Consider the following 24,463-nt stretch of genomic DNA (forward strand, 5'->3'; position numbering starts at 1 on the left):
CCATGTAGCTCACTTGATAAGTAAAGACATCGGCTCGAGAGCAGAAGTTATAACCCCCCCCCCATATACTCGGCACTTATCCGTCCCATAATTGAGTATAATGCCCCATTTAGTATGGACCGTACTAAGTACCTGCAGCAATTAGGAGACCTCTGAAGTTTCTAACAAAGATGATCAAGGGCTTCCAGCATGTACCTTACACAAAGTGACTGAAGTCCCTGTCACTACATTCAGTATCATACAGACTTCTTAGGGGAGACTTGTGCCTGACCTACAGAGCAACCCAAGATCCAAACCTAATAAACTTACTGGATATCCATAAATCAAATGGGTCTAGGGCTACCAGTTCCAGAGAATAAATATGGCCTGCGACTTAAATAGGACACGCTGGAAGGATAGATTTATCTTCCAGCGACTGCCACATCTTAGGAACAGACTAATAATTCATGTGAAACAGAGCACCTCTATGACACTGTTCATGAGGAACCTGGACGAGTGGATGGGGCACCATAAATTCTTACAGGGGAGAGTGCCCACAACTCTCCTGGACATGGGCAGTCATTACTAAATACAATCTAGGGTACTGACTAGTACTTCTACAGTATTACATTGGATTGAAATTGCTAGGCTTAAAATGACCTCTGGGTTGATAGCCTAATAATCTCCTATGATCCTATAAGAGAAAGGGAAAACAAGTGTCACAAGCAATAGTGCTGCAAGAAAATAGTTACAGTAAAAATGAAGTGCAAACAGAAGCTACCTGTCAAGCCCCCAAGGAGCTATAGTGCAAACAGAACTGTCTGAACAGGAAGGTCAGACAATCCAATGTAAATGATCATACCAACTGCTTAAGATACAGTCAAGACCACTCAGAAACTCAGAGAGACAATGTGGACAGTTAGAGAGTCAGTCTTCATAAAAGCTAAAAAGCTGCATTTATCGAAATTACTGAGATTAACAAATTATGTTGTTTAAAGGAAGCAATAATATGTTTAGTACAGAGTGGACATTTATTTGAAATGATCGATGAAACAGAACATGCTTCTTCATAAAACGTTGGTTTACAACTTAAAAAAGGGGGAAAGAAGATATGAATATGCTAATCTTAGCTAAAGGTAGATGCATGTCACATGGTACAAATCCCTTCTAAAAGTTCAGTATAAGTAAGCAGATCATGAAAGATAGACTATCTGTGGTGTGTCTGTTGTAAACAGAGCATTATGAAAAACATTTAGGTGTTACATTAGCCTATGACTTTTCTGTCTGAATCTTCTGCAAACATCTACCTGCATAAGGGGTGATCAGAAATTACATGAATATTCCTACAGAGAATATTATCAACATACGTTTCCCTTCAGGGCACTGTTTTTGGCTTACAAAAAAAAAACAACAAAAAAGCTTCATATTTAGTGTTACACAACAAATGAGACAGTGGTAAAATGAATGCAATGGAAAACGTATTAGGCTTTATTTAACAAAAGTACATTTTTTGTACTATTACATCATCATTGTTTAATTCTTAAAAAACAATTACACAAAAAATGTGTATTTTGAAAAGTTGTTCTATCCAGGAGTGCATTTACGAATAATTCATATTAAAAAAGTAAAAAAATAACACAAGCACATTGGTCACATGATGACATTTAACATTATAGTGTGATGGAAGCCTGTTAAATCAGATGTGACAAAATTATGAACACAGTCACACACTCATATGCAGTTGTCACTACTGTAAAAACAAAGGCTACAACATATATGATCACCTGAGCTTACCTGACATTAAGCAATGCCTGAAGGCTAGGTCCACACTAACCTTTAAGAAGTTATTTCAGTGCAAATAAAACACACTAAAAGAAATGGTGGAAGTTACAAAGAAATGTACCGTGCACAAATGAGATATAAAGCAGCATTTAGAAAACAGGATTGGAAAATTTGACAGCAAACGTCAGATACTGTAAACTGAATATGATGTAGCTTATGTGCAAAACAACATCCTGAGACAAATCTATGCAAAAGAGTGCTGCATAACTGGTGAAAAGCTTCTGACAAAGCAAATTATGAAATAATTATTTAAATTAAGACGAGTAGAGGTAATGGCCACTGTGGATGAGTGATATGGCTCACTTGTAAAGACGCCGTAACTACACTGGCCAAGAAAGAACTACTAGAATTAGTCTGGCTCTACCTATTTATATATGAAAGCCATCTTTTTAATCAGAGGAAAGAGCGGGAAAGCACACATTAAACCAGAGTCCTTTTGAATAAGAAAGTATCTATCTCCTACACCAGTGGTGCACAACGTCCGGCCCGGGGGCCAAATCGGACCCCCAGAGAATAACCAAAAAAAAAAAAGTGAAAAAATGCTATGCCTTACTCCAATCATGCAAACTTTCCAGCACGTGCTTACTTACCTAATTGACTTCAGTTGCGCACACCTCTAATTTTAGCCACAGAAGTAACTATTCTTTCTTGTTTATAACTTGCAGTCTGTAAACAGTAGTAACTTTCTGCAAGAGTTTGTAATAAGTCATGGCTGCAAGCCAGAATAAAGTTAAATGCAAAGTTGATGTAGAAAATAGGTAATTTCATGACTGATGTCTTAAGTAAAAATGTCAGTCACCTGTACCTATTGTTACCTCGTAATGACTTACTATGTTTTGAGGTGGCCTGCAGATGCATTAAGAATTTGTGTAGTGGGCCTCCCCACAAAAAAAATGGTGCACCACTGTTCTACACTGTGCAGTGGGGAATAAAACAAGATTTTCACCTGACTGCTGCAGTGTGCAACAATGATCTAAAAAGGCCCCACCTCTGTAAGATGTCTAGAAAGATACATGGACACAACTTCCACTTTTAACCCAATGCCATCTTCATGCTTAAGGCATTTGATAATTTATTCTACACACATGAAACATGCTGTAAGAAACCAAATGAATTGTAAGGCAGTCTTCCACATTTACACGGTCTTCCTACACAGCTGTAAAACATACTGGCCCTCCATATTTATGTTTTGTATAACTGTATGTCCTGATATGAAAATGTCCTGACTGAAAATTATCTGGAAAAGCTTTCACAGCCCTGTGTACTACCTTCAGTTCTTTTAGAGTAATGTAAATACATGTCTTCTACTGAGACAAGGTGTCTTGTATTGAAAGGCTGATGAATAAGGCTTCATATGGACAAAATGAAGAGTCTTTAAGCAATGAATCTCTGAAGGGAAAAGTGCCATGTCAATGGATACAGCTCTTTGAAACCATTTTGTCATGATCTCTTGTTACTGTATAGAATCTATTGGGATAGTCCAACTCTGCCTATGCTTATTTTTTAGGAGAGAACAGACATCTGAAAAGAATCTAAGATTATCTCTACTAAAGTTGTTGATGCTGAGGGAGTCATGCAATTTGTTCCTTCTATCTCTGAATATAAAAGTAAAACTGTCTCCATGTTTTTCCTGTCTTTCTCACCAATAATTATCAACACAGGGAAAATTGCAATGTTTTGCTTTCCCCTTGCTGTTCAAACACCAGAGTTACACATCTGAGAAATTCTATAGGCAGTGGATAATCAAAATGGCAGACAAGAAAAATAAATTAGGCAGGAAACCGTGCATTTCACAAGACAAGATGCACAGTTACTCCGGCTCCACAAATTCTAAGTGTTCCAGAAGACCTGAAAATGGTGTATCTGAATGCAAGTCCACAATCTAAGATACAAGCATCTGTTATAAGGGAATATAAAAGGACAGGAAGACAGAAAGGTTTGGTTATACTATAAGCAAGTCTGGCAGCTCTGCTTATCAAGATAGGGCTGTACTAAAGTAGATGTTACTCATGCTTGTTCACCCTGGGACTTGCAAGTCCAACTGCACTGAGTCTGCAACATCCATTTTTTGTTTTTAACAAACAACCTAGCAACTGGCATAATGAGACTGGCTGTACCAAAAGACCTAGTAAGACTTCTTTACCTGGTCTTGTACCTTGGGTGTTTTTTTTTGTCAGAGATGCAACAATGACCATGGAGTAATTAAAACGCCCTTATAGATGTCCCCAGTTTTACTTCAACTACCTGGACAGACTACAATGTCATGAAATTCACATTCTATGCACAGAGCATAATTGCCAAGAGTAAGGAAGTGGGAGGATGTACCCCTAGTCCCACTCCAAAGGAAGATATATGACAACTAATAAAAGCCAATTACCTTAAAAGAAAACATGGACTGTCTGATTGCTTGAAATATATGTCATTGCAGATATCCGTGATAGATTTACAGAATTAGAGCACAATAAAACTGCTAGTTATGAGAACCTCTCATAAATCTGAGAAATTTGTGATGAGATTTTAAGACTTGTATGTAAACCAGTATTCTATATTTAGAAAAATGCAGAGATTTGATCATGACAAAAAGAAAGGTCTTAAATGAATTCACTCAGAGCAGCTTTTATATATCTGGGGTTCAGACTTTCCAAACTTCTTTTTATGCAATGGAAAACTACTAAAATCAATTTAAGTTGGCAGTGTGGGCCCATTCTTCCAAAAATGAAATGTGTGGGGTTTACTCCCCTTGCCATGATCAGTTTTATTCTATTTATAGTTTTATTAACTTCCATATTGTTACTTATTTTGACTGGGTTAGTTGAATGAACGCATGGCCTATTTTCAGGGAAGACCCGAGGTGATAGTGATCATGACTAGAAGAAATTTGGCAAGGACACGATTTTCTTTATAAAGAAATTAATAAAATTGGTTAGACCAAATGTGTGCACTTTAACATTCTGGCTTTGATGTTTGTCATTAATTATGAAGATGCAAATAATCCTATAATTAAACATTTTTAACTTGTATATTTTACTGGCAGACAAGACCTGTTTAATAGCTCAGATGAAGGATGACAGCTCAGGAGTACAGCCCTCCCCAACTTAGTGCCAATACTGGAAAATTAGTCTGAGCACTGGGCAGGGAAGCAGAATCAACAGACTTATGTTCGCCTGACATTAAAGATGTGTGGTACACATTCAGCAACAATTAGTTGTCAACAGAATGTGCTGTGAATATCCTCACCTCTCTAAATTCTGTCAAACAGCTCTTCATGATGACGTGAGGATAAAGCAGCAAAGCACTATCAGAAGTCTTGAACCAGAGCTGCTGAGGCAGCTCCAGTCTTAGGGTGGGAAGAAGTGAGGGGACCTTAATGAGATTTCTGATCACAAGTGCTCCTCTTCCCCAGTTTCTAGAGAAGTGGGAGGTATTTAGTTTGCCTTCTTGCAGTGACCAGAAATACGGTGTCTGGTAAAATGTTGCCTTCTGATAGGGACTGCTTTAGAGTTCAATAACAAGGGAAACTATTTTTTTTTTTCAAAAGGACATAACAGACCATCCCTTATCTCATGGATTAGAAATAAGAATATGTACCTTGGATTAGTTTTATTATTTTACGGCATTGATCACAGAAGATCCACTACAATGACCCTAGCAAAACTGAACAAAACCTGAACCTCAATCATGCCCATAGCTGTCTGTTGTCCCTTTCATGGCTTAAAACATTGTGTTAGCCCCAGTCCTCACTTATCTTCATTCTCCATTACTGATTCCAGATCATGTTTAAATACTTTTCATTTAATTTTCAGAGAAGCAGAAACATTTAAGGGGGAGAAAGGCATGCCTTTTTTCTTACTGCTTTTTGTTAACTGTAGATACTATCATTAAAAATATAATTGGTGAATACACATTGGTTGGTCTTCCTCAAGCAGACAAGGTTCTCTACTGCAAAAAACTGTATGTTCCTGGGTATCTGCACCCAGACAAACAGACTTTACAAAGGATACTTCTACAGTTTTTGTTTTTAAGCGGTTAGATTTATGAGCCTCTGACAAACATTTCTTGCCACTGAACTACTAAGGGCATTTGTGACAGTCATAAGGCTACTTTTATCATGTGTAGATGCATTCAGTTCACCACTGCTACAGGCACTGTGACTACCTGCAGTGGTCTCATTTTCTTGATCCAGTGAAACAGAATGCTAATGGATTCCAAAAGTGACTCAAGAGTAGGGACCTATTTCCTAAAACAGCCCAACTATGCAAAATACTTTCTAACATTATCAACATTTTGCCTAACTGGTGGTAGGACTGCCAAGTGATGGGCGGTGTTTTGCTTGAACTGTGCAACAAAAATTATGGAGAACCCATCTAAGTATCAGAAGCCAGGCGAGATGTATAGTGTTCTGGAAGACTATTTTTATGTCCACAGTATGGGCTGCAGTGTTTGTATCTGGAAGCATTCAAATAAGTCTTGTTCTAGAAACAGCTCATCAGCAAATCTGTCAGAAGGTTCTATACTGTGGGAAACACCAGAACTTTCTCTTTTGATGTTCCCAAGTTCAGAACTTTTCAGACACTTCTCTAGCTTCTCTGTTTTGGAGGACTTGTGTACCTATTGATGGTACATATTGTGATGTCTCACAGTAAACTAGTCAGGAGTGTTCAGCCTCTTCTGCTGTATGACTAATCCAAACAGTAATTGATTACAACATGAAACGTACAAAAGCAAAAGAACAGATTGTTATGCAACTGCCTGCTTACAGGAAAATACATCCAAAGATACTGGATAGAAAAGTCATTCAGACGTGGGGATGGAGGAATAAGCACCACTGTACAGGACCTTTTCACATGCAAATAAATATGGCAAGTACTCATCTTTAATATTGATCAGTGAAGGCCAAAAGCAGTGGGAAACTGTTGGAAAGACATCAAGTACTATAAAGGAGTATGGGGCTGGAAGAAAACAAAAAGGCAATGGCTCAAAATTAAAGCTTTAACATAAACAGCAAAATCCACAGCTTTTCTCTGAAAGACCTCTGTTTATACAGCCACTGCAGACTGGCATTCATGTACAGGGCAGTCTCTTAAAGCTGTCTTCAGGATATAAGGGGAACAACTAGATATAATCACCTTTGCATGTGTGCAGTACTGTCCGTTAAGAGTGGAAGAAGATGGAAAATTTCCATGTCACCATATGCCCTGTAGGAAGCATCTTAGTTATTGATGAACATAGGATATGGATATGCTCACCATCTCTGAAGACTAACATCTTTTCCTTTTAATACAGAACCTAAAGATACACAGCTGTGAAACTTTGAGCTATTTCAGTTTCTAGCCAGTGTGGGGATTGTGATATGGCAACAGTGCATTCAAGACACACAGATACAGGGACAGCTGTCTCTCCATTAGTGTAATGAACCAAAGTTCAGATGACTGATAACTGCTTCAATACATTCTTATTTGGTTTTACAGTTCTTAAAGAAGAAACATGAAAAACATAAGTTACTTTATACCAATTTCAAATTTCTTCAAGATCTTCTCAAAAAGAAGTAGCCCAAGAATTTTGTGACACTAACCTCACAATGCATTACTGAACTCCTGGTAAAGTTAAGAAACATTATCATGACATTTACTCCCAACAACAAAAAGTCCACTTTAAATAAAAGTACTAAACGACAGTGATGCAGACATTGTGCTTATCAGAGGATTTTGCTGAAGCAGCCATCTACTAATGGAGAGGACAGGATGTATTCTGCAGACACATATACAGGTCACATGTAACACAAAAATCTTCCAACATAAAAGCTGTAAAGACTGATACTGGTAAACCATCAAATATAAATTGAATGTTCAAAAGGCTCTTTATGTTAAGTTCTGCCAAAAAGATGTTTAGCCTGACATACTCAAGCAAGAAGAAAAAAATGTACAGGGTTAGTCACATTCGGATTCCTTTTGCAGTGAGCTGGAAATGCACAGCCTTACTAAATAGGAATAAGCTCCAATGTTGCATTACTAAAAAGGAAGATGGAGACCGTGCCAGCAGGTGGGTGTCATTACCATCAGAGTCACTTCATACAACAGCAGTCCTTACGGTAATGTCTTCTAACTGCCTGGATTTATATCGTTCTCTCTTTTCGAGTGGCTCATTTGTTCCCAGTACACTTTGCTTGTGAATCCCATCTAATAAATTCTGCTGCAGCAAAGGAGAATTTAAAAAAAAAAAAAAAAACAGCCAACATGCTTTGTAAACAATACTGCTCATAGGAAAGCTAAGTATTTTTACACGAGTGGAATTCTAAGAAGAAAATAAACAGGTTTTGCCAGTGTTTTGTACAATGTGCAAAACAAAAGCTGTTCATTCTGTCACTAGCACAGAAAACATTCTGCAGGCAATTTTATCAAGCTTGGCTATAAAGTGATAAGTAGCAAAATTTTAGAATGTTAAGTGGAAATCTTCTTAGAAAAAGATACCAGAGCACAGTTACAATAAAATGTTTAAAGAGAAACTTATGGCTTGTGACAAACCACCATAGTAGTGGATATCAAAAGTACTAATTTTTAAAGAAAACAAACAATGAAGTGTCATGTTAAAGATCTAGCCAGATATCTTTTAAATCATTTCATGTAGCATACAATTAAATCTGTAAACTGATCGTGTTCCCTTTTTCTCCACATTAAAAAAGTAAAATCAAATAAAAGCCCTGAGTTAACGGGGATCTTCTTCAAGATGTTTTAGGCCTGAAGTACATCTTCTTGGTCAGCATTGATGCAAAACATGGAGCCTGTTTCTTGCCAATAACATTTGGATCTTTTGAGGCAGCCACTGTGCGATTAGAAACCTTCCTGTTCACAAGAGTGAGGAGCTCTGTAATCTCCAGTGAGGATCCATGAGTGCGCAGAAGGTCACAGAAATCTTGAACAAACCAGGAGCCATTTAACGTTTCACGGTGAGAATAGTACCCTTTATTGAAAGAAAAAAATGTGCTCAAATAATGCCTAATTGTATAGGTTTCACATTTTCTGTTTTCGCATTATATAACAGAAAGTAAAAATTCAATATATCACAACTTGCATTTTGAAAATGGAATGTGACAGTTGTTTTTAACTGGCAAATGGAATACCCAAAATAGGAATTCTGAAAGGATTACTAAATTTACTCAGAATGATTCTCCATGTTTATGTGGCAAAACTGTGCAAACAAATGACCTACCTGTTAAGTCCCACATTCACTTTATGCAGACTGCAACATTTACATAGGAAAAGTGTGAATGCATTGTGTTATATTTTTATGGAGGCATGCTTAATGCACAGTTTTCCATACTCTGGTTAATCAATCAAAGATAGTCTAATTAAACATTTAATGTGATTGCAGGCAACACCGGTCTGACAAGGATCATCAGTGCAAATGAGCACAACACATTCACAAGTACTTCTACAAAAACAATGCTTAGTCAAATGTGAAGGTGAAGCTTCTGAAGCGACATTGTAAGGATAAAAATTATAAATGGCTTTCAGTTTTTTTTTTCTTGAAAAATGTGGACTTTTGCTGAAAGAAAGTAACCTTGATATTTACTTATCCTTTGTTGACTGGGTTAATCCCACTAAGCTAATGGTTGCTTTTCAGGGGGGAAGACACTAAGTGGTGGTACTTATATTACTGGGGAAATGTGACCAGGGCCATAAAGGGTACTTCCTCTTCTCTTTGGAGCTGCTAGATGGTGTCAGATGGCTCTTAAAACTGTAAAGAGAAGGCCTAAGAAAAGCAGCAGCATGGAGGCAGAAAGAAAAACTGTGGAGAGTTAGAGGTGGAAAATGAGAATTTGGAGAAAAAATTGTTCAATATGGAGTATAATACAGGTAAAGATTCCTGTGTCATGGATGACACAAATGAGCAGTACTAAGCTGTCTCAATGGAAAATGAAGCAAGTCCACTGGAGTGGTGCAGATAACAGAACTGGCATCTGGAAGGCTTGTAGATCCAGATAACAGTTCTGCTGTTTCATGGAGTGACATGGCAGATTACCATTTTCAGCACTTCTGAAAAAGTTGTGGGGAAGGAGCGAGGTTATGTGGCAGCACAGAATGCAGCAGTTAAAACTTAAAAGGTTCACAGATTCATAGATAAGTGAGAGAATTTGAGGCTGCGCATCCAATTATCTAGGTTTATCTTGAAGGTGGCAAGGATGCTGCTCTACTTGACATGTAGTGGAAGTTTATTCAGATGTAAGGGATGTGTTGAGATATGAATCTATCACATTGATGTGTCTTACTTAATCTGCTGATGAAGGTTTAGTGACTATTTGATATACCATTAGTTCTGCAAAGCAACAGTAGGTCAAATTGGGTTGGCTCTTTCATGTCCTAAAAGGATAGACATAAATCTCCATGGAGGAGTTAGTAACAGATTAAGTACTGAAAGTTGGCTGGGAGACTGGCAGTCCTAAGATTTTTGAGACCACTGATCTTTTTAGTTATGAATCTCTGAGTTCTCTGAAGTTGAGTGATATGTTTACATAAATATATGCCAAAAGGTGCATTCTATTCAATAATGGTCCTGATAAGATATGGATAAAGGGGAATGAAGACTTCTTTGGAAATCAGATAGGCCAGAGAAAAAGCTTTCCAAGCTAATGATGGACATGATGGTCAAATGATAAACTGTAAACAAGAGTGCATAGATTACTTATACCAGTGTACAATTGGAGGGGTGCATCTCCTATATGGTAAGTGAAAATGTTTTGTTTACCAAAATGAACTATGCTACGTTTTTGCATTTAATTTGAGATAATCATCCATGCACTAATTGTTAACATGGTTTAAGCCATGTTGGAGCAATTGTGAATTTGTTGAAGTTCAAACACCCAATTTACAGACATCTGCAAACTTAGTTAACCATAGACCACAAGTGCTGGCCTGAGGGTCCGAGAAATATATGCCAAACTGAAGAGGGTTCAAAACTGAGCTTTGTGGTACACCTTTGGTAACTTTTTTGCCTTCAGACGTGACACATGCTACTCTAACCTCATAGGTTCTGTCAGACAACCAGTTCGATATCCATCACACAATATAAGCATTTATATTCAGACTTACAAGTCTATCAATAATGTCCAAGGATATTAGTGTCAGAGCCCTTGGCCAGGTCTAGCTATGCTGTATGCACTGCAAAACCAATATCCACTGCTTCAGTTAATTTTTCAAAGAAATTATTGAGGTTAAACAGGCAGAACCTTCTTTTGATAAAGCCAAATTGAGAAGGGTCCAGGGCTAACAGATATTAATGTCCAGATTAATGAAGCTTACAATAATGCACTCCATAAATTTACATACGAGTCTAGTGAGATGAATGGTTGTACAGTTATCAGGGTTCATGGTTGGGCCACCCTTATATAAGGTTATATGTTTAATGAGGAAACAAAACATTAATCAAATGGGTACTCAACAATTACCATCAAACGTCCGTTTCCTTGTATATGCATATCAACAAAAAGTAGCTCAAACTGTCAAAGCTGGCCTAGATACACAACACACCACCAGGCGCATACTGGAGGGCCATTCACTGAACCCTGCTCATGTCCCCCAATTACATACACCAACTCTGAAATTGCACTACAGTGGGGAAGGGAAAATATCAAAATTTGCCCATAGAAACGAAACAGCATATAGTTCTTTAGATCACATTATGGTAAGTATAAGGAAATGTGCCCTTTCCCCACGGTAGTATGATCTCAGAGTTGGTATATATAACTACCGGGGGGGGGGTCATCTGCAGGGTTCGGTGAACGGCCTTCCAATACAAACCTGGTGGCATGTTCTGTGCCTGAACCGACTACGACACTATGAGGACTTACTTTTCATTCCTATGCCTATACGAGGAAACACACATTCACTGGTAAGCGTTCGTTGAGTAGCCATTCAATTAAAGTTTTATTTGATTGGTAAACATAGACCATTTATGTAATTCCAATGGCCATTTCAAGGATTCAAGAATATAACCAGTGGACAGGCTTAGACTAAAGAGGTTAGGTCAGAAAGGCCATACTTGGCACTGATAATCCTGTAACCTGGCATGTTGCCAGGGCCCATGGATGAAGTATTCTTAGTTTTTGAAAGGGCTTAGAAAACTTGTTCCACAGTAATTTAAGTGGTTGGCTGAGAATGTGGAACCTATGGAATAGCTATAACACTGGGTGGAGTAAAATCTGCACTAAATTTGTTAACTAGAATATTAGCGATTTCTTTGGGTCACAGAGTGTAGTATTTTTGTGGCTAGCTCTGAACACTGCTGGGTGTTGGTTCTTAACTTCCTGACACAGTTAAAGAAAGATTTGAATTGATTTTTAGTTTTAGTGGCTGTTTTAAGTTCATAATGAGCTCTGAGCTTCTTAATGGCTCCCTTAAGTTCTTTGTTAGCTTGCTTAAGTATGTACATAAGGTAGGTAGAAATGTCACCTCTTACAAACATAAAGCAGTTTCTTTCAATTGTTACATAACTTATTTATATGGGTATTCCACCTTAGGGATTTGTTTTTAAACTTTGCATTATATTTGTTGCAGACAGGGACTGCCTTATCAATATAACTATTTAAATGGGAACAGAAGTCAGAGTAATAGAGCGGCAACACATGGAAGTAAAAGTATTTAAAAAAAAACAGAAGGCCAGATGAAAGAAAAGAACAAAAAGTGAGGGTGTAACAGCCAAACAATTACGCATGGGATACTTGGGTAACTGCTCTGTGTTTTAAAGTACACACAGCTTTTATACATACAAGGACTGAGATTTTTCGTGACTTAATATTGGAAGCTGAGGGACTGATAATGAAATTTCTGGAACTGTGTAACAAAAAGGACTGTTAAAAGGAAACAGTAAAAAATTAAAAAGAAGGGTGAAGAGAAGAAAACGCACATGAGTAAGGACAAGAACAGGCTGAGGGAGTGGGTGGATTATATGAAGAAACAACTGCAGAAGAAAAATATGGAGGGAGGAAAAGAAGGAGAGAGTCTGCATACAGGGAGACAGGTCAGCAGAAAGAACTGACAATTTTTATGAAGTTTTAGCCAGTGAAAAATCTGACTCTGAGGATCAAGGATTACTTGTACATAAACACGGGGAAATATTCAATAGGGTAAAGCATAAAAATAAGAAAACAAAAATTAATAAAATATTACCCTTAAATTTAAAAAGGAAAAATAATTGTAGAGTATTTTCAGTTAATGTGAACAGTGTTAACACTGCAAGAAGGCTAGGGATACTGGAATAATGTGCTAAATGTGGTGTGGATATTATGTTAGAGAATGTTCTTGACAAGTGAAGAAATACTGCAAACAGAAAAAATGTGGTATGGAAATATAATCCAGAACTTAGGAAGTGAAAGCTGTTCTGGAGTGGCTATATTGTGTAAAAACCATGAGAATGCTAGATGTAATGTCAGTAATGATCAGTTAAGTGCGGAGGATGCGAGGTGGACACAGCATATTTACAGAATTAAAGAATTATAGCATTATATGCATGTATACAATAACTAGCAAGTAAAGAGAATCAGTTTCATAAAATATTAGACTATGTGGTGGTTAACATGAAAATTATAACTGCAGGGGACTTTAAATATCATCTAATGGGAAGACTTAAAAAGAAAGGGAAAGATGCAAAACAAATACAAGAAGTGATAAAATGTGGTCAATTAACTGTGTAGAACAAAAGTCAATGGACTTATCGAAGGAGGGCAACTTGGATCTGAAATTATTTTGTATTATCGGAAGATTTGGGGGGGTGGCAGGTGTCAATACAGTTGACAGGTTTTTACGACCATTTAGCTATATGGATAGAGGTGATGGTAAAAAGGAGTATATTAAAACAGGAAAGGAAATAAAGGGAATAAATGAGAAATTATGAGATGATACTGAAGAGCGGGAAGTACTGCTGCTATGGAAGGATTATATATCCATGAACAACTTGTATAAAAACAGTGCGAGTGGCAGATTGGATTTAAAACAAAAAGAGTTTTTAGTGGCAAGATGATGTAAGAATGGAAGAGAATGAAGTATGGAAAAATGTATAGCAATGTATTAGACAATTTCGAGAATACAAGAGAATATTAGGATCGGAAAAATATATATAAAACATTGAAAAAAATCAACACGTTACTGTTTAGGTAGGGATATTACTCACAAAGGAGAAGGAAGGAGGTATCTGCATGTTTGGATAAAATAATAAAAGAGGATATTGGCATAATGCAAGAAAAGAAAAATGTAAAAGGAGAGGTAAAAACACAAAAATAAATTATGAATATTGTAGCACAGTATGTGGAGAATATGTTAAGAGTATAAGGATGGACAATAAGACAGAATGGTAAGAAAAGAAATGCCCAGAATTTGTAAAGGAAAATTTGAAAGAGAAATTGTTGTTAGTGAATTGGATGAAGTAATTAAAATAAATGATGACACAGTGTCAGGCTTGGACGGTATAAGGTATGGAATTTACAATAAGTTAATGGACTGGCAAAGAGGGAATTTTGTAAATGTTCTAAATGAATGGTTGAACAAAGGCTTTGTTTATGAAGAGTTATATAGTGGGATATTAAAACTTATATGGAAGAAAGATGAGAAGAATGAAAAAATGAAGACTTCTCACTAAATAACACTGATTAAAAATGTTACAGTAATAATACAGAGGGGAATGGAATAATTAGGTATATTATGGAGGAAAGTATACATAGTACAAAGGTGAAGATGTTAAGAGCTGTTACAGGTTTGTGAGCAAAACTGTGAATTATGTCATAAGTAAAAAAAAGAGGGAGGAAGCAAGTCTTATGGTAGGTGATTAGCAAGACATTTGATACTTTAGGAAAAGATGCTTTGTGAGATGTTATGGGCATGATGCTTTGTGGGATGTTATGGAGAAGTATGAGTGTGCGCATGTCAGCAAAGCAAAACATAGACAAAGTGTTAGTGAATGGGTGGATGAGCAAAGAAATATTGAAGAAGTATCATACAAGACAAGGATGTCCTATGAATGGAACACTGTTCGCATTGGTTGCAAATGTGATAGTGAGTGAAGTAATTATAAAAGACGCTAGATATGCACTGCAAAAGGAGATGGTGATACCAGTAATTTGGACATATGCAGACAATATAGTTGATAAGACCAAAGCATGGATGAGGGAAGTGTTGGTTTAAAGGAAATGAGAAAGACCTTGAATAAAGTTAAAAGCAAGGGTTTGGGTGACGAGTGAAAACTGGGGAGGGGGTGTATTTTTCATTGAATGAAGCATCTTTGCTAGGAATAAAATATGGGGAAAATGATTTTACATTGCAATTGAAGGAATGATAAAGAAACAAAATAAATTGATTTTCTTTGGAGGATGCATACATTAGCATTCAGGAAAAGGGCTTATCTGGTGAATTTGGAATTAATGGGAAAAACAGCAATCATGTCAAATGTTTATATGATCCCAGTAAAACATGAAAAGGAAATTGTGCAATTTGTGTTTTCTTTCATATGGGGTTCAGTATTAAACTTAGAGAAAAGACGTGTGTTGTATAAGAGTGAAGATGAAGGGGAATGGGGTTACTATAAATCCAGTTTATTCTGTTTCTTTAAAACTGGTACAGACTCTATACAAGTTTAAAGAGTATGTTATTAAAGTAGGTAAAGAAAGAGAATTAAGAGTGAGAATGTTTAAGTAAAAGTATAAAAACCTCTGAGATTAGAAAAAGTAAAAGAGAAAAAGAATACCTGAATAAAGAAATACATAATTATCAAGAAACAATACTAACATGGAAAATTAAAAAAATGATAGAGAAATATGAGATGTAGTACAAGAATGGGATGAAACACTATTATTATTATTATTATTATATGTAAATCCATGTTGAAATTTACCAGAAGAAGTGATTAATGCAATTAAAAGAAGGAAAAAGTGCTGCACCCAAGATAGCAGAGTGTCAGGATTTCCTATGCAGTCTGGTAATAAATAAGTTCCCAGTAAAGTGAAACATAGCATATAAAAAGAAAGTTTAAAGAGTGTGTTTATTTTGTGGGGGGAAAAAGAGACAACATAGTGATGATACTCGAGTGGTAAAACTCTGAAAAAGGTTGCATGAAGAAAAAATTTTGAGAATATTAATGACAAACAGTATAGATTGTCGGCAAGATTCACGAAGGCTTACACGGAGTTTAAGAGTAGTGTAAGCCTCCGTGTAAGCCTCCCGATCCAGGAACAGCCCAAACCTCCGTGTAAGAGACAGCTAAAATGTCTCTTACACGGACTGGGCGTGGAAATGCTCAATACCTCATTTGCAGCTGAAAGATATGCAAATGAGGTATTTGAGCGATCCAGGAAGCCCAAACCAGTCCGTGTAACGGACGTTTTAGCTGCAGAAATGTACTCAGCTGACAACTGAGTACATTTCTGCAAAATTGAAAACGGAGCTATGTCAGCTCCAAATAAAGGGTGCATATGTGTCATCTAGCATGCCAATGGCCAAATATGTGGCCACTGGCATTAAAAAGTGATGCAAAATTATTTAAAACAACTTTTTTTTTTCGGGGGATTTTGATGTTTAACTGCAGCGCACACCCGCACAAACGGGGTGCACTGCTCAAAAGTAAAAAGCGAAGCTTATAAGCTCACAATTGTGGGTTTTATGTATTACATGGAATGACAATGCAGGGACTAGCAGACCAAAAACAATATGGCCACCGTGTAGTGGTTGCCAAGGGGGGGAAGCTCAGTGCAAGAGATGTAACTAAACATTACTAGGCAATCCTATGTAAATGAGGGTTACAATACTGAATCACACTGCCACATAGTTAATGAGCACTTTCCGAGTAGTGTAAGAGTTACAGAAGGGGGAGGAATAGAGTAAGAGGTAGGTGACATCACGGGGGGAATGATAGAAATAAATGTATCACATTGGAGGGCAGTGTAATGTGACAGATGACAGACAGACATCAGGGAGAGAGGTGTATCCCAACAGAACACTGGGAAAGTCAAGAAATGGAGGGTGTACACTATCCCTACACTCAAACTTTCTTGATATACGTGCATGCGCGTGTGTGCGCGCGTGTAAGGCAGGCTCACCATGTGGGAGCGTGTTGCAAACTGTTTAAAACGGTTTACGCGGGCGTGCACATGTTTAAGGCAATGTAAACATCAGGAAGCCTGTTGCCTGATGTATAAGGCTGTGTGCGCGCGTTTTACCATGAATCAGCCAAGTCCAAACCGTGTAAGTATGTGTGCTCGCGTTTAAGTGACTGTGAGCGTGCTTATGCTGGTGTGCACATTGCTCCCCCTGAGGAAACAGAGAGGAAAAAGGAAACAACCAGATTACAAGGAAGCTGTCAGAGAATACTGCTGGAGTTAATTGGTGATAACAATTAGAAGCAGGCAATTACACAGGCAGACTAGAAGCCCAACCCAGCACTTAAAACACTGCAAACAGCAGTGCAGGGTGTTTCTCTGAAGAGATACTGCAAGAAAGGAGTAAGCTATCGGAACTGAAAACTGAAAAAGCTGAACTCAGAGCAGAAATGCTAGGGGCTGCCATAGCTGTTATAATCAGGCATAGGCGAATTGCTGAGGGTGTTGACAATGCAGATGCTGACAGACAACCCAGAGTGAGGAAAAGGAGAAGAGTATACAGGCCCAGGGTCACCTACCATGGGTTACATGAACTGGAGATAGTAGAGCGCTACAGAGTGGACAGAGACCTTCTGCAGCAAATTGTTGAGCTGTGCAGGCCACGTCTCACACACAGAACCAACAGACGGGAACCCATCCGAGTGGAAATCAAGGTATGTGTTGGCCTAAGAATACTAGCAACAGGTACCTTCCAGAGACCAACTGGTGATATGATGGGGATATCACAGGCATCAGCCTCCAGGGTACTGCACCAGTTCCTGGATGCCATGTCAGCACATGTCGGTGATCATGTATATTTCCCCAATGCCCGTGAGGTATTGGCCAGCAATATGCGTCTCTTCCAGCAAATAGCCTCATGTACACAGACAACCCTCTCCTCCTCCCACATAACACAAATACTTGCGAGAGATGCAGCTATTTAGCCAAACTGGAGGCTGAGCTCTCAACTCAGGACTGGCAAGACCAGACAGGAGGAGAAGGCAACTACACACACCACAAAACCAGCCTCACATAATGCTACCACTCCACTGAATCAAAGACATAAACACACAAAGACATACTCGGAGGCTCTGAGTAAAAATTTACCTAAACAGCAGAGGCCTCCAAAGCAGACACCCAAACAACTGCTACCTCAAGACACCCCACAAGCAACACATAAACCACAAAAGCAGTGTGCAAAGCAGTCACAGCCCTTAAGGCCAAATACAACACCAAACATACTTGTCATAGGTGACTCCATAATCAGACACACTGACGTCCCACTCACCAGGCTGAACAAGGAGAGGGTCACAGTAAGCTGCCTATCGGGCGCTAGAATCCCACATAACACAAGCACTGGTCACTCCACAGCAAGTACAAATATGACACAGTCATTGTCCATGCTGGTGTGAACGACCTGAGACGCACTCCCTGGACTGCATGAAAAGAGACATAGAGGAGCTCTCTGATTATGTAGCCCAGGCAGGTATGACCCTAACCCTGAGCAGTATCCTTCCTTCACCAAGAATGATGCCACAATATAGAGACAAGATGATCAGCTTTAACAATTGGCTTAATGTCTGGTGTCATTCAAAGGGATCCAGTGTCTGTCTGCCTGGGATGACATGCTTGACAAGCCACGCTGCTTCGCAAGGGACGGCTTGCACCTGTCACCCTGGGATTCCGGATATTGGCTAAGGCTCTTGCCACCCCATAGTGCCTTTTTAGGCAAGGCTCAAATTCTAAACCTACCACCCTAGAAAACAAAAATGGGAAGAAATTGAGGGTAATGCTGCTCAATGCCAGAAGTCTAAATCTCAAAATGCACGCACTCGAGGCCCTTCTCAGTATGGAGAACATCGATGTCTGTGCTGTAACTGAAACCTGGTTCAAGGCTCCTGAGAGCACCCCGGCACTATTAGGTTTTACCTCATATCATGCGTTCCGGCCCCAAAACCCGGACCACTCCACAAAAGGAGGGGTGTATCCATTTTCATAAAGGATACTCACACCTTCAGGTTGGTGGCAACGCATGAAGCTGCGGAAACCATCCAGGTGCAACTAACCATAGGCAAAACTGCTCTACAATTTGTAGCATGCTACAGGCCACCCTCTCAAACTCAGGAACCCCACACAGCCTTCCTGAAGACACTGGAGGGTATAAATGTATCTCCAAACACCATCATATTGGGTGACTTCAACTACCGAATATAGACTGGGAACATTACTCAAGCCCTAACTTTCTAGCCCAACGGTTCCTGGAGTTCATAAATTCAAATGCCATGGAACAGCTAGTCACTGTTCCCACGAGAGGAGAAAATATACTAGATCTCATTGTCACAAACATGGGGACAAAATGCTCCACACCGGAAGTATATCCCTCATTGGTGAGATCTGATCATAAACTAATCTCACTGGAAATCCACATCCCGCCCACCCCAAACAAAAGACCATAGTGAAGAACTTCTCTAAAGCAAACTTCACACTACTCAAGACTGGTGTGGTATCCTTCAAGGCCCTGAGTCAGAGGAAACCACAACCCAAGCTGCGGAAGCCCTTACAAATGCCTTCTATGAACACCTCCAGGACTGCATGGATCAGGCAATCCCAAATAAAACCAAGACTCTTTCCACAAAGGGCAAACGTCCAGTCTGGTGGACCCCAGCCATTAACAAACTTTACAATAAGAGGAGAAAGCTATTACATGATAGAACAAAATCCATAAAAGGGAAGTCACCCTGATCATTATTAGTAAAAAACGAGCACTCATAAAATCAACTAAGGCCAATTTTGAGAGAAAATTGCCATGGATTCAAAGGACAATCATAAGGCCTTTTTCAGCTATGTTAGGAACCTGGGTGGAAACTCACAGATATGCTCAGAATTAGTCCAAATGATACAAAAATCACTGAACCCACAGACATTGCCAACATACTGGCAGACAGGTTCAGTGCAAACTTCACCCCTCTCCCCTAAAGGAGAGATAACTATCCCAGCCGAGTGTAGCCTCCCGGACATCTCAAATGCGCAGGTGAAAGCTGCTCTCTCTAAAGCTAAAAACACAGCATCAATGGGACCGGATGGTGTCCCCGGCTGTGTGCTACGAGCTAAATGAGGAATTAAACCCGCACATAAGGCAGCTGTTTAATCTCAGCCTTACCACAGGATACGTGCCCAAGGAGTGGCGTGACGGCAACTGTGGTCCCACTCCACAAAGGTGGCGCCTACGGACCCTGGTAATTACCGCCCATAAGCTTAACAAGTCTAGTCTGCAAAGCTATGGAGAGGATCATAATGGAGCTCATAAACAAAGATATAGGGACTTGCAGACATTGGACCCGACCCAGTTTGGCTTTGTCAAGGGAAGATCATGCCTTTTGAACTTGGTCGACTTCTTCAAATAGTCACCAAGGCCATTGATGAGGGAAAGGCAGTCCATACAGCCTACCTTGACCTTGCAAGGCTTCACACAATACCCCACTCGGTATTGTAGAAAACTTACCAGCTTAAATGTAAACCCATATGTCACAAGATGGGTTGCAAACTGGCTTAAGGACAGAACCCACAGGGTTAGAGTTGCTGGCGCTGTGTCAGACTCCAAGCGTCACAAGTGGTGTCCCACAGGGCTCGTCCCTTGGCCCCTATTGTTTGGCATCTACTTCTCAGAAGTACAGGCCAACATGGGAGGACTTTGTTGACAAAGTTTGCAGATGACTGCAAACTGGGCGCCATAGTGGAAAGTGCATCGGACACGGATATCCTTCAGAAGGGACTCACGGAAACAGATAGCTGGTGCCAGAGCCATGGCCTGAAGTTAAACGCCAAAAATGTATAGTCATACCCTTCGAAAAACAAGGTAACCCCAAGCTACCATATAGGTGGCAATCCACTAAGCACAGAAGAGGTTATCAGGGACCTGGGGACCCAGGTTGACAGTGGCCTTTCTTTGACACTCACATTGCTAAAGTGGTTAGAAAGACCTTCTACATTGCCCACCTGATCATGAAGGGATTCACATCCAGATCTAGTGAGGCCATTGTTCCCCTGTACTCTTCACTTATCAGACCAATGATCGAGTACAATGCCCCATTCGGGATGTATCTCACCCGACATCTGCAGCAATTGGAGAGACCCCAAAGTTCCTCACCAAAAGGATAAAGGACTCCAAAATCTGTCATATGCTGCCAGATTGAAGAAACTCCAGCTCTATTCAGTCGCATACCGCCTGCTCAGAGGTGACATGTGCCTGACATACAAGGCCATGTCCAACCCGGAATTAATGGACATGCTCCACCTCAAAAATCCAAATCCACCAAAACCACTAGAGCAAGCGACTTAAACCTTAGCACGGATATAAATAGGACGTGCTGGAGGGATAGATTTATCACTCAGAGACTCCCTATGCTGTGGAATAAAATCCCGGTCCATGTGAGGCAGAGCACCTCGCTGACTCTGTTCAAGAGAAATCTAGACCTGTGGATGGGAGATCGTAGGTTTACCCCGGGAATCATCTCTGGGTCACTGCTGGACAGAGGCACAACAAACTAATGGGCACAGTATTTTTTCATATAAGGGGTGGCGTAAGCCACAATAATTTGGGCTAGGCTTATAAATGCCTTAGGGCAGATAGCCTAGTATAAACCTATGAACCTATGAACCCTGAGGTACTGGGTGCAATAGACTGCACGCACATACGCATCAAAGCACCAGCCGGTGAGCGGGGTAGAGCCTATATTAACCGCAAGGGATTCCCCGCCATCAACTGCCAGGTCGTGTGTGATGCCCAGGGCATAATAATGAATGTGTGTGCTGGCTGCCCTGGGAGCTACCACGATTCCCACATCTGGCATCTGACGCAGCTGTACCAATCATTTGCCAGTGGGGACTTCCCACATGGACACCTAGTGGGGGATGCAGGTTATGCACTTGAGCCGTGGCTGATGACACCCATCAGAAATGCACACACACCTGAACAGGAACGCCATAATGAGGCACACGCACAAACATGTAATGTCATAGAGCGTGTGTTTGGGCTGCTCAAGTTACGGTTCCGGTGTCTGGACACATCTGGTGGAGCCTTGCAGTACACACCAACTACATGTACCCAAATGATCATGATATGTGCTATGCTACATAATATGATCCTGCGGAAACAGCTGCAGCAGGACCAGCATAGGGCTGGGCCAAACATACCCCCACCATTGCCAAGGCCACCACAGGCAGAGGGTGACTCGGAGGAGGAACAACCTGACCTTGCCCCAGTGGGCAGAAGGAGGCATGCCCAGTATGCCCTGGCCTTGGCAAAGAGGCAACGCATAGCACATACACTGGCTCAGTAGGAACACTGGGACTGATACCCGCTTTGACTCACTCATATAGTAACAGGGATGCCTAACATGACACAACCTGCTTCCAAACATGTACAGGGAGTGTAGTATGTGCATCTGACAGAGGCAGCCCTGTAGCACCACCTGAGGCATGAATGCCACGTGTTAAGTAATGTAACACCATGTACCATATGCACACCTGAGGACCCTGACTAACATCCATCCTCACCAATCAATAACCACAAAAACAACAAACCCTCCTTCATAGGTACCACAAGGGATAAGAACCTAGATGTAATGCTACCCAATTCCAGAAGTATAAACAGCAAGATGCGTGCAGTGTAAACGCACACAGTATAGAGAATGTAGATATCAGTGCTGTAACAGAAAACTGGGTCAAAGCCCACATCAGCACCCTAACACTACCAGGTCACATCTCATACAGTGATGTACAGCTGCAAAACATGGAACAAGCTACAAAACGAGGGTGACTAGCAATAAATGTCATGGATAACCACACCCCCATGTTGGTACCACAACAAGAAGCAGCATGGATTAGCCATGGTCAAATACCAATGGCTAAAACTGCCTACTACTATATAGCTTGCTGCAGACCACTGTCCTAATAGCAGGAACTGCACCAGGCCTATGTTGGAATACATGAAGATATCAAGCCCCCCAAACCATATTATATTGCTGGACTGAAAATACCTACACATACACCATAGTTTCATAGTTTACTACTAGGCTATCTGCCCTAGTGCATGTATAAGCCTAGCCATAGTGATGTGGCTATTGCCACCCCTTATAGTGGTAATAAGTGTACAGAATAGATTCCGAATATTCTGCCTCTGACTCAGTAGTGACACATTATGACCCCTTTACCTAATCGAATAACTTGACTGTACCTCTGTCTAGTAGTGACACAGGGAGGACCCCTGGGGTAAACCTATGATCTCACATCCACTTGTCCAGATTTCTCTTGAAGAGAGTCAGTGAGGGACTCTGTCTAACATGAACTGGGATTCTGTGCTAGAGTGTGAGAAGCCTCTGAGTTATGACTCTGTCCCTCCAGCATGTCCTATACATGTATGTGCTGAGGTTCAAATCTTTAGCTCTTATGGTTCTGGTGGATTTGGATTGCTTGCAGTGGAGCATGTCCGCCAAATCCTGATTGGACATGGACTTGTATGTCAGGCATAGGTCACCTGTAAGTAGGTGGTATGCTACTGAATAAAGCTGGATTTCCTTTAGTCTGGAAGCATATGACGTGTTGTAGACCCTTGATCCTCTTGGTAAGGTACATTTGGGGTCTCTCCAGTTGTTGCAAGTGCTGGGTGAGGTACATATCAAATGGGGCTTTTTATTCAATCATGGGCCTGATAAGGGAGAAGTATAGGGGTACAATGACCTCCTTTGATCTGGATGGAAAACCCTTCATGATAAGGTGGGCAAGATAGAAAGTCTTTCTAACCACTTTGGCAACATGGGTGTCAAACGAGAGGTCACTATCTACATGGGTCCCCAGGTGTCTGATTTGTTTTCTGTGCTCAGTGGGTTGCTGTCTGTGTGTTAATTTGTGGGTACTTTGTTCCTCCTAAAGGGGATGACTACACATCAGTTGCATTCAGTTTCAGGCCATGATTCTGGCACCAGCTATCTGTTTTTGTGAGGGCATTCTGTAGGATGTGTATGGCTGATGTATTCACTATGGTGCCTAGGTTGCAGTCATCTGCAAACATTGTCAGCCACAACCCTCCTATGTTTGCTTTCACATCTGAAAAGTAAATGCCAAATAAGAGGGGTCCCAGGACAGATCCTTGTGGGACACCACTTGTGACTGGCTTTGAATCTGACAAGGCACCTGCAATGTTGACTTTATGGGTTCTGTTTCTTAGCCATTTTGCAACCTATCCTGTGACATATGGTTTTATATTTCAGCTGTTGAGCTGGTCTATAATGCCTGAGTGGGGTATTGTGTCAAAGGCCTTAGCCAAGTGCAGGTAGGCTGTGTGGACCGCTTAGCCCTCATCAATGGCCCTACTGACAGTTTCAAAATAGTCAACTAGGTGCAAAAGGCAGGATCTGCCCTGTACAAAGCTGAACTGGGTGGGATCAAGGGTCTGTAGGTCACCAATGTCTCTGTTTAAGAGCTTCATAATGACTCTTTCCATAGCTTTGCAGACAAGGCTGGTTAAGC

General features: G+C 40.2%; 1 protein-coding gene across 1 annotated transcript in view; it reads right to left on the reverse strand.

Moving 5' to 3' along the window:
- Nucleotides 1-2,713: 2,713 nt before the first annotated feature.
- Nucleotides 2,714-24,463, reverse strand: part of CASP6 (caspase 6) — a 1,203,724-nt gene continuing 1,181,974 nt past the window's right edge. Inside the window, exon 6 of the mRNA XM_044063443.1 lies at nucleotides 2,714-8,778. Coding sequence (XP_043919378.1) covers nucleotides 8,540-8,778 — 239 coding nt within the window. The 3' untranslated portion in view covers nucleotides 2,714-8,539. The remainder of the gene's footprint in view (nucleotides 8,779-24,463) is intronic.

Source organism: Protopterus annectens, chromosome 2.part1 (assembly GCF_019279795.1).
Source record: "Protopterus annectens isolate FY-2018-M chromosome 2.part1, PAN1.0, whole genome shotgun sequence".
In the NCBI taxonomy this organism is placed as follows: domain Eukaryota; kingdom Metazoa; phylum Chordata; order Ceratodontiformes; family Protopteridae; genus Protopterus; species Protopterus annectens.